The 17,291-nt window shown below is 46.1% G+C and overlaps 1 protein-coding gene across 1 annotated transcript; it reads left to right on the top strand.

Moving 5' to 3' along the window:
• The first annotated feature begins 6,013 nt into the window (after positions 1-6,013).
• LOC100985578 (C-Jun-amino-terminal kinase-interacting protein 1-like) lies at positions 6,014-11,579 on the top strand. The gene is given in 2 exon segments (XM_034941619.4): positions 6,014-9,840; positions 9,843-11,579. Coding segments are annotated over 2 exon segments (1,425 nt in total). The 5' UTR covers positions 6,014-9,404; the 3' UTR covers positions 10,832-11,579.
• The last annotated feature ends 5,712 nt before the right edge of the window (positions 11,580-17,291 follow it).

The following is a 17,291-nucleotide window of genomic DNA, read 5'->3' as shown; positions in this document are numbered from 1 at the left end:
GGCTCATGCCTATAATCCAGCACTTTGAGAGGTTGAGATATGAGACTTGCTTGAGGCCAGGAGTTTGAGGCTTGCAGTAAGCTAGAATGGCGCCACGGCACAGCAGCTTGGGAGACAGAGCAAGACCTTGTCTCAAAAGAAAAAGAATTTAAATACTACATTCTAGGAGATTTCTTCAACCTTCAAATTTTGTATTGAATTTTTAATTTTGGCTTTTATTTATTTATTTTATTTTTGAGACAGGTTCTCACTCTGTCACCCAGGTTGGAATGCGGTGGCTTGATCTCAGCTCACTGCAACCTCCGCCTCCTGGGTTCAAGTGATTCTCCTGCCTCAGCCTCCTGAGTAGCTGGGATTGCAGGCGTGGGCCACCATGCCCAGCTTATTTTTGTATTTTCAGTAGAGACGGGGTTTCACCATATTGGCCAGGTTGGTCTCAAACTCCTGGCCTCAAGTGATCCACACGCCTCAGCCTCCCAAGGTGCTGAGATTACAGGTGTGAGCCACTGCACCCAGCCTTGGCTATCACATTTCTAATTTATGATAGTTTTTCTTGCTTTCTTATTGTTCATTTTTTATAGCATCCTGTTCTTATGTTATGGATATATATCTTCAGGTCTCGCTGAAGAAATAAAGAGGTGTATGTGTATATGTGTGTGTGTATTATTTTTATCTTTATTTTTTGAGACGGAGTCTCACTCTGTTGCCCAGGCTGGAGTGCAGTGGCACAATCCCAGCTGGCTGCAACCTCTGCTTCCCAGGTTCAACTGATCCTGCCACCTCAATCTCCCAAGTAGCTGGGATTACAGGCACCTGTCACCATGCCCGGCTAATTTTTCTTTCTTTCTTTTTTTTTTTTTTTTTTTTTTTGAGATAGAGTCTCTGTTGCCCAGGACGGAGTGCAGTGGTGTGATCTCGGCTCACTGCAAGCTCCACTTCCTGGGTTCAAGAGATTCTCCTGCCTCAGCCTCCCAAGTAGCTGGGATTACAAGCGTGTGCCACCACACCCAGCTAATTTTTGTATTTTTAGTAGAGATGGGGTTTCACCATGTTGTCCAGGCTGATCTCAAACTCCTGACCTCAAATGATCCACCTTCTTCAGCCCGCCAAAGTGCTGGGATTACATGCATGAGCCACCACACCAGCAAAATTTTTGTATTTTTAGTAGAGATAGGGTTTCGCCATATGTGTGTGTGTTTTAAGTTTTTCTGTTTTCATTTCTCTTGGCATATATACCTAGGAATGGAATTACTGGGTCATATGGGAGCTCTGTGTTAAACACTTGTGTCATATCTAAGAAAACTTGCTAATCCAAAGGTCATAAAGATGTATGTCTATGTTTTCCTCTAAGGCCAACATGGTGAAACACTGTCTCTATTAAAAAAATATAAAAAACTGGGTCGGGCATGGTTGCTCATGCCTGTAATCCCAGCACTTTGGGAGGCCAAGGTGGGTGGATCACCTGTGGTCGGGAGTTCGAGGCCAGCCTGATCAACATGCAGAAACCCCGTCTCTACTAAAAATACAAAAAAATTAGCAGGGCATGGTGGCGCATGCCTGTAATCTCAGCTAATTGGTAGCTGAGGCAGGAGAATCGCTTGAATGCAGGAGGCAGAGGTTGCGGTGAGCCAAGATCATGCCATTGCACTCCAGCCTGGGCAACAAGAGCAAAACTCGGTCTCAAAAAAAAAAAAAAAAAATTAGTTGGGCGTGTTGGCACGCACCTGTAGTCCCAGCTACTCCAGAGGCTGAGGCAGGAGAATGGCTTGAACCCAGGAGGTGGAGGTTGCAGTGAGCTGAGATCATGCCACTGCACTCCAGCCTGGCAACAGGGCAACAGAGCAAGACTCCATCTAAAAACAAAAAGAAGAGTTTTCTACTTTTCAGTCTAACAAATGTTTTATAAACAAAGGCTTTGTTATATTTTGAGTTAATTTTTATAGATAATATGAGGTGAGGGTTCATTCTATTGTGTGTGGGTATCCAGTTGTCCCAGGACCATTGTTTGAAAAGACTTTTTTTTCTACACTTTCTCTCATTGAATTGTCTTGGCATATTTGTTAAAAATCAGTTGACCTTGGCTGGGCACCATGGTTCACACCTGTAATCCCAGTATTTTGGGAGGCCAAGGCAAGAAGACCATTTGAGCCCAGAAGTTCAAAACCCGCCTGGGCAATATAGGCACAATCCATTTCTAAAAATAATTATTAAAAAGATTAGCTGGGCAGGCCAGACATGGTGGCTCACGCCTGTAATCCCAGCACTTTGGGAGGCCAATGCAGGTGGATCACCTGAGGTCAGAAGTTCGAGACCAGCCTGACCAACATGGAGAAACCCCATTTCTGCTAAAAATACAAAATTAGTCTGGCGTGGTGACTCATGCCTGTAATCCCAGCTACTAGGGAGGCTGAGGCAGAAGAATCGCTTGAACCCAGAAGGCAGAGGTTGTGGTGAGCCGAGATTGCGCCATTGCACTCCAGCCTGGGCAACAAGAATGAAACTCTGTCTCAAAAAAAAAAAAAAAAGATTAGCTGGGCGTGGTGGCACATGCCTGTGGTCCCAGTGACTTAGGAGGCTGAGGCAGGGGGATCGGAAGACGGAGGCTGCAGTGAGCCTTGATCACTGCACTCCAGCCTGGGTGACAGAGTGAGACCCTGTCTCAAAAAAGAAAAAAAATCAGTTGACCGTAATGTGAGCACTCATTTCTGGACTTTCAATTCTATTCCATTGATCTATATGTCAGTCCTTATGCCAGTGCCCAGGGGCTCAACTACTGGTACTTCGAATTAGATTTTGAATCAAGAAGCGTGAGTCTTCCAATTTTGTTCTTATTTTTCAAGATTGTTTTGTCTATTTGAAGTTCCTTACAATTTAATGTGAATTTTAGAATCAGCTTGTCCATTTTTGCAAAAAAGGTAGTTGGGATTTTGATAGAGATTGTGTTGAGTCTGTAGATCAATTTGGGAAGCATTGCTATGTGAAGAGTAGTAAGTGTTTCAATCCATGAACACACAATGTCTTTTCATGTATTTAAGTTTAATTTCTTTCAATAATGTTTTGTAGTTTGCACTTCGTTGGTTAAATTCATTCCTAAGTTTTTTTTGGGTGCCATCACAAATGGAATTGTTTTATTAATTTCATTTTTGGATTGTTCATTTCTAGTGTATAGAAATTCAACTGAGCCAGGTGTAGTGGTGCACCACCTGTAGTACCAGCTACTTGGGAGGCTGAGTCAGGAGGATTGCTTGTGGCCATGTTTGACGCTATAGTGCATTATAATTGTGCCTGTAAATGATCACTGCATTCTAGCCTCGGCAACATAGTGCGGTCTTGTCTCTTAAAAAATAAATAAATAAACAACTGATTTTTATACGTTGATCTTGTATCCTCCAACTTTGCAAAATTAATTTATTACTATTAAGACTTTGTGGCTGGGCATGGTGGCTCATGCCTGTAATCCCAGCACTTTGGGAGGCCGAGGCGGGCAGATCACGAGGTCAGGAGATCGAGACCATCCTGGCTAACACGGTGAAACCCCGTCTCTACTAAAAATACAAAAAATTAGCCAGGCGCGGTGGCAGGCGCCTGTAGTCCCAGCTACTCGGGAGGCTGAGGCAGGAGAATGGTGTGAACCCGGGTGGCGGAGCTTGCAGTGAGCCAAGATAGCGCCACTGCAGTCCGGCCTGGGCAAAAGAGTGAGACTCCGTCTCAAAAAAAAAAAAAAGATTTTGCATTTTGCTTTATCTTGTGTTTGGTGTGGATACTTTAGGAACCAAAAGATAAATAAATAAGAAAAAGGTCTAGCACTTTGGTCAAATTTATTCCTAAGTGTGTGTTTGTAAACTATATTGTAAATGAATTTTCTTAGTTTCATTTTCAGCTTGCTAATTGTTACTGTATAGAAATACAATTTATTTATTTATTTACTTTTTTTTTTTTTTTGAGACAGTCTCACTCTGTTACCCAGGCTGGAGTGCAGTGGTGTGATCTCGGCTCACTGCAACCTCTGCCTCCTGGGTTCAAGCAATTCTCTTGCCTCCGTCTCCCGAACAGCTGTGATTACAGGTGCGTGCCGCAACCCCCAGCTAATTTTTGTATTTTTAGTAGAGATGGGTTTTCACCATGTTGGTCAGGTTAGTCTCGAACTCCTGACCTCATGATCTGCCCACCTAGGCCTCCCAAAGTGCTGGGATTATAGGCATGAGCCACTGCACCAGGCCAATTTTTTTTATATCACTCTTACACCTGCAACTTTGCTGAATTTGTTTACTTGTTCTGACGGTTTTGTGGATTCCTTAGAATTTCCTACATACAAGATCATGTCATATGCAAATACATATGGTTTTATTTCTTCCTTTCTAATTTGTGTGGCTTTTATTTCTTTTTCTTGCTAATTTCCTGGCTAGAAATTTAAGTATAATGTTGAATAGAGGTGGCAAGAGTGAATATCCTTGTCTTCTTCCTGATCTTAGGAGAAAAACTTATAGTCTTTCATCATTAAGTATTACCTGTGGGGCTGGATGCGATGGCTCAAGCCTGTAATCACAGCACTTTGGGAGGCCAAGGCGGGTGGATCATTTGAGGTCAGGTGTTCAAGACCAGCCTGGCCAATATGGTGAAACCCCCATCTCTACTAAAAACATCTCTACTAAAAATATAAAAACTTGGCGGGGTGCAGTGGCTCACAGCTGTAATCTCACCACTTTGGGAGGCCGAAGCAGGCAGATCACGAGGTCAGGAGATCAAGACCATCCCAGCTAACACAGTGAAACCCATCTCTACTAAAAATACAAAAAAAAAAAAAAAAGAAAATTAGCCAGGTGTCGTGGCACACGCCTGTAGTCCCAGCTACTTGGGAGGCTGAGGCAGGAGAATCGCTTGAACCCGGGAGACAGAGGTTGCAGTGAGCCGAGATCACACCACTGCACTCCAGCCTGGGCGACAGAGCAAGACTCCATCTCAAAAAAAAAAAAAACGAAAATTAGCCAGGCATGGTGGTGTGCACCTGTAGTCCTAGCTACTCAGGAGGCTGAGGAAGGAGAATTGCTTGAACCTGGGAGGCAGAGGTTGCAGTGAGTCGAGATCATGCCACTGCACTCCAGCCAGGGTGACAGAGTAAGACTCTGTCTCAAAAAAAAAAAAAGGGATTTATGGGAAGTAATTAAGGTCAAATGAGGTCATAAAGCTGGGCCCTGATCTAATAGAATTAGTGTCTTTATGAGACGAGAACCCAGAGAGCTCCCTAGCTTTCTCTCTGCCACATGAGGCCACTTCAAGAAGGCAAGCCAGGTAATAAAGCCCACGCTGAGGTAGGAGGTGGAACTGGACTCCAGAGATGGGGCTTGGACACCAGACCAAATTGATGACTAGCTGAAACAGGGACAGGGTGAAGGCAGCTTTCCATAAGACACGCTCACCAGTGCGCCATGTCAGCTTACCATTTCCATGGCAGAACCCAGAGTTACCACCCCACCGCCTTTTTTTTGAGACGGAGTCTCACTCTGTCGCCCAGGCTGGAGTGCAGTGGCACAGTCTTGGCTCACTGCAAGCTCCACCCCCCGGGTTCAAGCGATTCTCCTGCCTCAGCCTCCCGAGTAGCTGGGATTACAGGTGCCTGCCACCGCGCCAAACTGATTTTCATATTTTTAGTAGAGACAGTGTTTCACCATCTTGGCCAGGCTGGTCTTGAACTTTTGACCTCATGATCCACCTGCCTTGGCCTCCCAAAGTGCTGGAATTACAGGCATGAGCCACTGTGCTCAGCCTACCACCCCTTTCAATGGCAACAACTTGACAACCCAGAAGTTATCAGCCTTTTTCTAGAAACGTCTGTATAGTCTGCCCCTTAATTTGCATGTAATTAAAGGTCAATGTAAATATGACTGCAGAACTGCCCTGAGCTGCTACTCTGGTCACACTACCTACAGGGTAGCCCTGCTCTGCAAGGAGCAGTCCCTCTGCTATTGCTATAGGCCACTGCTTCAATAAAAGTTGGCATCTAGGCCAGGTGCAGTGGGTAATGCCTGTAATCCCAGCACTCTAGGAGGCTGAGGCGGGTGGATCATTTGAGGCCAGGAGTTTGAGACCAGCCTGGTCAACATGGTGAAACCCCATCTCTACTAAAAATACAAAAAATTAGTTGGTTGTTTTGGCGCACACCTGCACTCCCAGCTACTCAGGAGGTTGAGGCGGGAGAATCACTTGAACCCAGGAGGCAGAGTCTGCAGTTAGCCACTGCACTCCAGCCTGGGTGACAGAGTGAGACCCTGTCCCGAAAAAAAAAAAAAAAGTTGGCCTCTAACACCTTCGGTTTGCCCTTGAATTATTTCCTGGGTGAAGCCAAGAACCCTCTCAGTCTAACCCCCAGTTTTGTGGCTTACCTGCCCTGCATCAACACCAGAAACTTAACCCTTTGGGAATCTCGATCTTGGACTTTCTAGCCTCTAGAACCATGAGAAAATGATCTGTATTATTAGGCTACCCAGTCTATGATATTCTGTTGTAGCCTGGGGTGACTAAGACATTGAGCCTGTATGACTTGAATTTTGTTACCTGCTTGGCCCCTTGATGGCATTTCAGTTTGTGACTCTTGGTTTACGTGATCACGAAGCCAAAACTGTTTAGGAAGGAAGCAAAATCAAGACAGATTAAAAATAAAAATAAAAAATAAAAGGCTGGGCACCGTGGCTCACGCCCTCCCAGCACGTTGGGAGGCAAAGGTGGGCAGATCACTTGAGGTCAGCAGTTCAAGACCAGCCTGGCCAACATGATGAAACCACATCTCTATTAAAACTACAAAAATTAGCCAGGCGTGGTGGTGGGCACCTGTAATCCCAGGTATTTGAGAGGGAGGCAGGAGAATCACTTGAACCTGGGAGGTGGAGGTTGCAGTGAGCCGAGATCACACCACTGCACTCCAGCCTGGGTGACAGAGCAAGACTCTCTCTCAAAAAATAAAATAAAATAAAATAAAGAGCCGAGCATGCTGGCTCACACCTGTAATCCCACACTTCGGGAGAAAGAGGTGGCAGGATTGCTTGAGCCCAGGAGTTTGATACCAGCCTAGGTAACATGGCAAAATCCCATCTCAATTTTAAAAAAAATTTAAAAAAGAATAATAGGGCTGGGCACGATGGCTCATGCCTGTAATCCCAGCAATTTGGGAGGCCAAGATGGATGGATCACCTGAGGTTGGGAGTTTGCGACCAGCCTGACCAACATGGAGAAACCCCACCTCCACTAAAAATACAATATTAGCAGGTCGTGGTGGCACATACCTGTAATCTCAGCTACTCGGGAGGCTGAGGCAGGAGAATCGCTTGAACCTGGGAGGTGGAGGTTGTGGTGAGCCAAGATCGTACCATTGCACTCCAGCCTGGGCAACAAGAGTGAAATTCCATCTAAAAAAAAAAAAAGAAAGAAAGAAATAAGGTATTTTACATAAGGATTAAAAAGAAATTAAAACCATTATTTGAAGATAATGGCTTAAACAGAAACTCTGCAAATCCTTAGAATAAGAAAGTTCAGGCCAGGTGTAGTGGCTTGTGCCTGTAATCCCAGTGCATTGGGAGGCTAAGGTCGGAGGATTGCTTGAGCCCAGGAGTTTGAGACAAGCCGGGTCAACATAATGAGATCGTATCTCTACCAAAAATTGAAAAATGAGCCAGGTGTGGCAGTGCATGCCTGTAGTCCTGGCTACTCAGGAGGCTGAGGTGGGAAGGTCACTTGAGCCTGAAGAGTTCAAGGCTACAGTGTTATGATCATGCCACTGCACTGCACTCCAGCCTGGGAGACAGAGCAAGACCCTGAGACCCTGTCTCAAAGAACAAAATAAAAAACCCTCACTATATTGAACACAACATCAATGTTCAATAGCCATTCCCCTTCTCCTTTTCTAATAAAATTCCACTTTTTTGCGTTCCATCCCAGGACCACGATTTATCTAAACTGGTCATTCTGGGTCAATAAGTTTGGCTAAAAATAAATAATATCGAAATTGGTCACAGGAAATCTATTCTTTTTTTTTTTTTTTTTTTCAGACGACGTCTCACTCTGTCGCCCAGGCTGGAGTGCAGCAGCATGATCTTGGCTCACTGCAACCTCTGCCTCCCGGGTTCAAGCAATTCTCTGCCTCAGCCTCCCAAGTAGCTGGGATTACAGGCGCCTGCCACCACGCCTGGCTAGTTTTTGTATTTTTAGTAGAGATGGGGTTTCACCATCTTGGCCAGGCTGGTCTTGAACTCCTGACCTTGCGTTCTACCCGCCTTGGCCTCCGAAAGTGCTGGGTCTGTCACCCAGGCTGGAGTGCAATGGTGCAATCATGGCTCCCTGCAGCCTCAACCTCCCTGGGCTCAGATGATTCTCCCACCTTAGCCTCTCAAGTAGCTGGGATTAAAGGCATATGCCACCATGCCCAGCTAATTTTTCTATTTTTTTTGTAGAGACAGGGCATCCCTACCTTGCCCAGGCTGGTCTTGAACTCCTGGTTTCAAAGGTTCCTCCTGCTTCAGCCTCCCAAAGCACTGGGTCTATTATTCCCTTTCATATTCAAACTTAATTCTGCATTTTCAAGGCCTTGAATTTTCAAGGACAGCTTTTTCTGTCCCTGAGCTTAATCTTCAGCTCCTCTCACCTCCTGGGAGGTTGGGGGGTGGGGAAGAAAAGTCCCAACCCTCTAATCCTGCTTTGGTCTTTTGCTGCCAGCCCCCATCCTGAAGCTACCAGTCAATTTGTTTGCATACAAGAAGATATCACTTTGGAGATTCTAAGTGTATACGAGGAAATGAGGTCAAAGACCAAATATATATATTTCACTATATCACACTTCAAACTTTTGTTTACTGTTTCCCTTCTCCTACTCTATTATAAACCTTTGAGGGTGGGGACTGTGAGTTATTTATCTTTATATTCCCAGTGTCAAGAGTGTTTAGCTATAATGGGAATGAATCTCAAAGTTTCTTGAATAAATGACAAGAAGAATCATAGTTGCATGAACTAAATTCATTATTCTCAGTCCTTGAGGTAAATGAATATATTGATATCATGTCTGCTTACTCTTTTTTTGCGAGAGAGAGAAAGAGGAGGGAGGGAGAGAAGGAAGGAAAAAAGGAAGGAAGGCGAAAAGAGAGAAAGACAGAAAAGAGAGAGAAAAAGAGAGAGAAAGAAGGAAGGGGAGGGAAGGAAGGAAAGGGAGGGAGAGGAAGAAAAGAAAGAAGAAGGAAGGAAAGAAAGAAAGAAGAAAAGGAGGGAGGAAGGAGGGAGGGAGGGAAGGATGGAAGAAAGGGAAAGAAGGAGGGAGGAAGGGACATGAAGAGAATAAAGAAAGAAAGAAGAAAAGAAAAGACGAAAAGAAAAGGGAGGGCTCTGCGGGCGGCGGCGGCGCGGGGAGCCGGTTGCAGGCCGAGATGCTGCAGATGGACCTGATCGACGCGACGGGGGACACTCCCGGGGCCGAGGACGACGAGGAGGACGAGGAGGAGCGCGCGGCCCGGCGGCCGGGAGCGGGGCCGCCCAAGGCCGAGTCCGGCCAGGAGCCGGCGTCCCGCGGCCAGGGCCAGAGCCAAGGCCAGAGCCAGGGCCCGGGCAGCGGGGACACGTACCGGCCCAAGCGGCCCACCACGCTCAACCTCTTTCCGCAGGTGCAGTTGTCTCAGGACACACTGAATAATAATTCTCTGGGCAAAAAGTACAGTTGGCAGGATCGGGTGTCTCGATCATCCTCACCCCTGAAGACAGGGGAGCAGACACCACCGCATGAACACATTTGCCTGAGCGATGAGCTGCCCCCCCAGAGCAGCCCCGCCCCCACCACAGATCGAGGGACCTCCACCAACAGCCCACGCTGCTGGTAGATGAGCACGCGCAGCTGGAGCTGGTGAGCCTGCGGCCGTGCTTCGGAGACTACGGTGACGAGAGTGACTCGGCCATCGTCTACGACAACTGTGCCTCCGTCTCCTCGCCCTATGAGTCAGCCATCGGAGAGGAATATGAGGAGGCCTCCCGGCCCCAGCCTCCTGCCTGCCTCTCCAAGGACTCCACGCCTGACGAACCCGACGTCCATTTCTCCAAGAAGTTTCTGAACATCTTCATGAGTGGCCGCTCCCGCTCCTCCAGTGCCGAGTCCTTCGGGCTGTTCTCCTGCATCATCAACGGGGAGGAGCAGGAGCAGACCCACCGGACCATATTCAGGTTTGTGCCTCGACACGAAGACGAACTTGAGCTGGAAGTGGATGACCCTCTGCTAGTGGAGCTCCAGGCTGAAGACTACTGGTACGAGGCCTACAACATGCGCACTGGTGCCCGGGGCATCTTTACTGCCTATTACGCCATCGAGGTCACCAAGGAGCCCGAACGCATGGCAGCCCTGGCTAAAAACAGTGACTGGGTGGACCAGTTCCGGGGGAAGTTCCTGGGCTCAGTCCAGGTTCCCTATCACAAGGGCAATGTCGTCCTCTCTGCCGCTATGCAAAAGATTGCCACCACCCGCCGGCTAACCGTGCACTTTAACCCGCCCTCCAGCTGTGTCCTGGAGATCAGCGTGCGGGGTGTGAAGATAGGTGTCAAGGCCGATGACTCCCAGGAGGCCAAGGGGAATAAATGTAGCCACTTTTTCCAGTTAAAAAACATCTCTTTCCGCGGATATCATCCAAAGAACAACAAGTACTTTGGGTTCATCACCAAGCACCTCGCCGACCACCGATTTGCCTGCCACGTCTTTGTGTCTGAAGACTCCACCAAAGCCCTGGCAGAGTCCGTGGGGAGAGCATTCCAGCAGTTTCACAAGCAGTTTGTGGAGTACACCTGCCCCACAGAAGATATCTACCTGGAGTAGCCGCGCAGCCCCGCCCTCTGCGTCCCCCGGCCCTCAGGCCAGTGCCAGGACAGCTGGCTGCTGACAGGATGTGGCACTGCTTGAGGAGGGGCACCTGCCACCGCCAGGGGATGAGGAAGTGGGGGCCGCTGGCTCAGGGTAGGGGAGGGTGGGGCAATGGGGAGAGGCAAATGCAGTTTATTGTAATATATGGGATTAGATTCATCTATGGAGGGCAGAGTGGGCTGCCTGGGGATTGGGAGGGACAGGGCTTGGGGAGCAGGTCTCTGGCAGAGAAGGATGTCCGTTCCAGGAGCACACGGCCCTGCCCCATCCTGGGCCATACCTCCTCTGCCAGGGCTCGGGTGCTCTGGCTCCTGCCTTGATGAAGCCCATGTCCTGCCTTGATGAAGCCTGTGCCACCTGCAAGTGCCCGCCCTGCCCCTGTCCCAACACCCACCGAAGAGCCCTGAGCTCAGGCTGAGCCCAGCCACCTCCCAAGGACTTTCCAGTGAGGAAATGGCAACACGTGGAAGTGAAGTCCCTGTTCTCAGCTCTGTCATCTGCGGGGCTTCTGGGTGGCTCCTGCCACCGACCTCACTGGCATGCTAGCCTGTGGCAGGCCTAGGACCTCAGCGGGGAGGAGGAGCTGCCGCAAGGCCCTATCCCAGCAGGAGAGGGAGGCTTCCTGACTGACACAGGCTAGCCCCATCTTGGTCCTGTCACCCTGGCCCCAACTATTAAAGTGCCATTTCCTGTCAAAAAAAAAGAAAAGAAAAGAAAAGAAAAGAAAAGGGAGGTGGGGAGGGAGGCAGGAAGGAAGGAAGAGAGGGAGGGAGGGAAGGGAGGAAGAAAGGGAAAGAAGGAGGGAGGGAGGGAAATAGAAAGAAAGAAGGAAAGAGAAATAAAATAAAAATTAAAAAACCATAAGGTTAAAGCAAACCCTTTTTCTTCATACAGATTAAAACACATGACTTCAAATTACAGCTTTGCTTCTTAATAGCTTGGTGATGTAGGACAAGTTATGTAACCTCTCTGTGCCTCAGTTTCCTCATTTATAAAATAGGGCAATAATAATATCTAGCCCATAAGGCATTGTGAGGATTAAATGTGAAATGCTGATCACAAATACCTAGCAGCCCAATAGATACTCACTGTAATAATTATTATTTTTATAATTTCTGCAAAAGTATGGTGATGATTCTTGGGTTAACCTAAAGGCAGGTTTTCTTTTATTTCTTCCTGTTTCTTTTTTTTTCCTTGTTGACTTTAAAGAATTAAAAAGAAAATCGATTCCAGCATTTTGGAATAAAAATGTGCATCAAAAAGAATTTATTCATTTTATTGGCATACAAATAAAATGTCATTTGTTTATTCAATAAACGTTTATTAAATGTCTAGTAAATTTCAGACGTAATGCCAGGCACAGGGATGACAATGACAATAAGATGTGGTCTCTGCCCTCAGGGAGCTGATAGTCCAGGAGACTGATAAGTAGACAGGTGATTACATGCAATGTAACAAAGGCTATGATGTCATACAAGAAGACAAGTGGGAGTATGTGATGGGAGTATGGTTTTGACCAGTTCCTCCTCTTAGATTTATCCCTTTTTCTTTGGCTATAAAGCAAAAGAATTGGTCCTATTTTTTTTCTTAACTTTGCAAATTAAATCATAAATTTTAATAACTTTATAAAGATAAAAGGCAAGCGGTCAGATTCAGTGGCTCACACCTATAATCCCAACACTTTGGGAGGCCGAGGCAGGTGGATATCCTGAGGTCAGGAGTTCGAGACCAGCCTGGCCAACATCGCGAAACCCTGTCTCTACTAAAAATACAAAAATTAGCTAGGTGTGGTGGCAGGCACCTGTAATCCCAGCTACTCAGGAGGCTGAGGCAGGAGAATCGCTTGAACCTGGGAGGCGGAGTTTGCAGTGAGACGAGATGTCGCCATTGCTCTCCAGCCTGGGCTACAGAGCAAGACTCTGTCTCAAAACAAAACAAAACAAGAAGATGAGCAACTTGAATTATGGAGGACACTAGAAATAGTGTTTCCTACAGAATCAGGGCTTCCTACCAACATAGTCACTTCTAGGGTTTTTGACCTGAAAAGTTCTGTGGCATCTTTTTTCTTTGCTATCCACTTTTTTTTCCCTATTTTTTTCCCCTCTTTCTCTCCTCTACTTTATCTCCTAGAGATCTAGGTAGTTCCCAAAGGAATAATGCTTTACGGAGTCTAATGTTGATTTATTAGGTAAAAACAGAAAATGATCTTTTTTTTTACCCACAAGTTCCAACCAAAAAATGAATGTAAACTTCTTATGCAGTTTCACACATTGAAAATGCAGGTTATTTTAATTCCACTGCATTTTTCAGAATTCTCCATCACAATCCTCTGACAACTGTTGAAGATCCGTATCTCTTTAAATTACTGGCATTAAAATATCTGTAAGTACTATAGTACTCTTGGGAGTCATGAGATGATTTATACTCTGTTTAAATTTTTCATCAAAGATTAAGTATTTTGCATTTAGGCTAAAATGTCATAATTTAAATTTTAACTGAGTTATTGAAAAACATTATTGGCAAAGGAAAGGATGTGTAATGGTAAAGATAGCCAGCAGGGGAAAGAGAACAGTGTTGAAGAACCCATATAGATTTGGAACATGTAGACACATGGAGGAATATTACTTAACCAAGAAAGCACAGGGGAAAAGGTGTTCATTATTCTAAAAAGGAATAAAAGAGTAAATAATCAAGATGGGTGAATGCAATATGAAAATGAGAAGTAAGATAATGGTAAAAAAACAAAAACAAAAACAAAAAAACAGTATAAGACCTACTCTTGAATATCAATTTGATGATGCAAATCAACTTTAATTTCTTTAATAAGAGCTCTCTGGAATTTTGCGGCAAATAAACTGTTGAACTGGCTTGTTTTATAGGGAAGCCAAAATTGAAGTAATCACATGTCCTTGAATTATCTTTTTAAGTACAGAATTTTTTATTGGGGTTCATATCATGACTGTTTCGGCTTTCTTCTTCAGAGACGTGGGAACAACGCAAGTCCCACTTACAACACTTAAGAACATTCTCATGATGACCGTTGAACTGGAAAAACTGTAAGTTATTTTTTTCTTAGACTTATTTTCACCTCGTTGCGTTTTTAGGTTTGTTTTATTATTTTCTTAAGTCAGGTTTATTGAGATATAATTTTCATATACTAACATTCACCCTTTTTAAGTGTACAATTTGATGAGTTTTGACAAATGTATAGTTACATAACCACCACCACATTCCCAGTATAAAGCATTTCTGTCGCCTCAAAAAGGTCCCTCGTGTCCCTTTGTAGTCAATCACCTCCTCCCACCGTCACCCTGTTAGCTACTAATCTGATTTCCTATAGTTTTGCCTTTTCCAGAATATCTTATAAATGAAATCATATAGCATGTAGCCTCTTGTATTTGACTTCTTTCACTTAGCATAATTTTTTCTTTTTTGAGATGGAGTCTCACTGTTGCCCAGGCTGCAGTGCAGCAGCATGACCTAGACTCACTGCAACCTCCACCTCCCAGGTTCAAGTGATTCTCCTGCCTCAGCCTCCTGAGTAGCTGGGATTACAGGCACATGCCACCACGCCTGGCTAATTTTTGTATTTTTAGTAGAGACGAGGTTTCACCATGTTGGCCAGGCTGGTTTCGAAGTCCTGACCTCAAGTGATCCGCCTGCCTTGGCTTCCCAAAGTGCTAGGATTACAGGTGTGAGCCACCTCACCTGGCCTCACTTACATATTATTTTTTGAAATTATGCTGCCATCCATGTTGCTGCACCCATCACTACAGCTGGCCCTCCATATCTGCAGGTTCCTCATCCATGGATTCAACTAAACATGGATGGAGAATACTTGAAAAAAATGAAATATATAAAATGACTGTAAGACAATAAAAACAGTAGAAAATTTAAAATACAGTATAATTATTTACATACCATTTACACTGTATTAGGTATTTAAAGCATACCTGAGGCTATATACAAACATTATGTCATTTCATAGAAAAGACTTCAGCATCTGTGGACTTTGGTGTCGGCAGGGGGTCCTGGAGCCAATCCCCTGCAGACGCCGAGGGACAACTGTTCACTCCTTTTTATTGCTCAGTAGTATTCCAGTTGTGTGGAAACCCCATCTCTACTAAAAATACACAAATTAGCCAGGTGTGGTGGCACACGCCTGTAATCTCAGCTACTCAGGAGGCTGAGGCACGAGAAGTGCTTGAAGCTGGGAGGTGGAGGTTGCAGAGTCTCCTTTACACTTGCTGTCCTCCCTCCACTGCCGCCTGACACACTCCTCCCCAGCAGTGGCCTCTTCATAGGCAAATTTGAGGAGCACCTTTCAGTTCTTGTCCTGCTTGACTTGGCCCTGATGTTTGAAATTCTTGATGAATCTTTCTTCCGGAAACGCACTCTTTCTATGCTTCCAGGAAATCTTTTTCTTGGTTCTCCAGACAACTTCTTAGACTCCTTGACCAATTCCTTCTTGTTGCCAACAATGGAAACAAACCAGCCCTACCTAAGCAAAGCACATTAAAACTCACTAGAAAGATACAGGGGAGGGGGCGCCCACTAAACCTCTAAAGAGACAGGAGGTAGGGAGCTGTAGGACCAGGTTTGGGAACCTGCAAGAATCAAGACCAGAGCCCCTGAAATAGCAAGAAGCTGGAAGCACAGGAACTGTCAGAGCCGGATGGCTGTCACTGCAGTCAGCGCCTCTGATTGTTTGTTTTTGAGATGGAGTCTTGCTCTGTTGCCCAGGCTGGAGTGGAGTGGCATGATCTCGGCTCACTGCAACCTCCACCTCCCGGGTTCAAGCAATTCTCCTGCCTCAGCCTCCCGAGTAACTGGGACTACAGGAGCCTGCCACCATGCCCGACTAGTTCTTTATATTTTTAATAGAGATGGGGTTTCAACATGTTCGTCTCAAACTCCTGACCCCAGGCGATCCACTTGCCTCGGCCTCCCAAAGTGCTGGGATTACAGGCGTGAGCCACCATGCCTGGCCAGTTTTTGTATATTTAGTAGAGACTGGTTTTGCCATGTTGGCCAGGTTGGTCTCAAACTCCTGACCTCAAGTGATCCATCCACCTCCGCCTCCCAAAGTGCTGGGATTACAGGCATGAACCACTGTGCCCAGCCACCTCTGATAGTTTTCATCGTCCTCGGGCCACTGGCTCCCAAATCACGGTTCCAGACAAAAGCTTACAATTAGTCCAGCTTTGGCCAGGCTCAGTGTGATGGTTAATACTGAGTGTCAACTTGATTGGATTGAAGGATACAAAGTATTGATCTTGGGTGTGTCGGTGAGGGTGTTCCCAAAGGAGATTAACCTTTGAGTCAGCGGGCTGAGAAAGGCAGACCCACCCTTAATCTGGGTGGGCACAAGCTAATCAGCTGCCAGCAAGGCTAGAATATAAGCAGGCAGAAAAATGTGAGAGACTGGCTTAGCCTCCCAGCCAACATCTTTCTCCCGTGCTGGATGCTTCCTACCCTCCAACATCGGACTCCAAGTTCTTCAGTTTTGGAACTCAGACTGGCTCTCCTTGCTCCTCAGCCTGCAGACGGCCTATTGTGGGACCTTGTGATCCTGTGAGTTAATACTTAATAAACTCCTGTATGTATTCCATTAATTCTGTCCCTCTAGAGAACCCTGACTAATACGCTCGGTGACACACCTGTAATCCCAGTACTTTGGGAGGCTCAGGCAGGAGGATGGCTTGAGCCCCAGAGTCGTCTTCTTCTCCTTCTCCTTGTCCTTCTCTTGCCTTCCCCTTTCTCCTCTTCCTCTTCCTTCTCTTTCTCTTCCTCTTCCTCCTCTTCCTCTCCTTCCTCTTCCTCTTCTTCCTCTTGTTTGTTTGAGAAAGGTTCTCCCTCTGTTGCCAAGGCTGGATTGTAGTGGCACAATTGTGACTCACTGCTTCTCAGCCTCCTGAGAGCCCAGGAGTTTGAGGCTGCAGTGAGCTATGATCACACTACCACACTCCTGCCTGGGTGACAGAGCAAGACCCTGTCTCAAAAAACAAACAAAAAACTCTGGTATGATAGAGGTGAATTGTCTGTTTTATCCTGATAATTCTGCTTACTTTAGTCCCGTGGTTCTCAACTGGGCCAATTTTGCTCCCCAAGTGACATTTGGCAATATCTGGGCAGAGGTCAAGGACGCTGCTTAACATCTTTTTTTTTTTTTTTTTTTTTTTTGAGACACAGTTTTGCTCTTGTTGCCCAGGCTGGAGTGAAATGGCACACTCTCGCCTCACTGCAACCTCTGTCTGCCGGGTTCAAGCGATTCTCCTGCCTCAGCCTCCCGAGTAGCTGGGATTATGGGCATGCACCATCACGCCTGGCTAATTTTGTATTTTTAGTAGAGATGGGGTTTCTCCATGTTGGTCAGGCTGGTCTCAAACTCCCAACCTTAGGTGATCAGCCCGCC

Source organism: Pan paniscus, chromosome 19, assembly GCF_029289425.2.
Source record: "Pan paniscus chromosome 19, NHGRI_mPanPan1-v2.0_pri, whole genome shotgun sequence".
NCBI lineage: Eukaryota > Metazoa > Chordata > Mammalia > Primates > Hominidae > Pan > Pan paniscus.
This window is presented reverse-complemented; position numbering and strand designations above follow the sequence as displayed.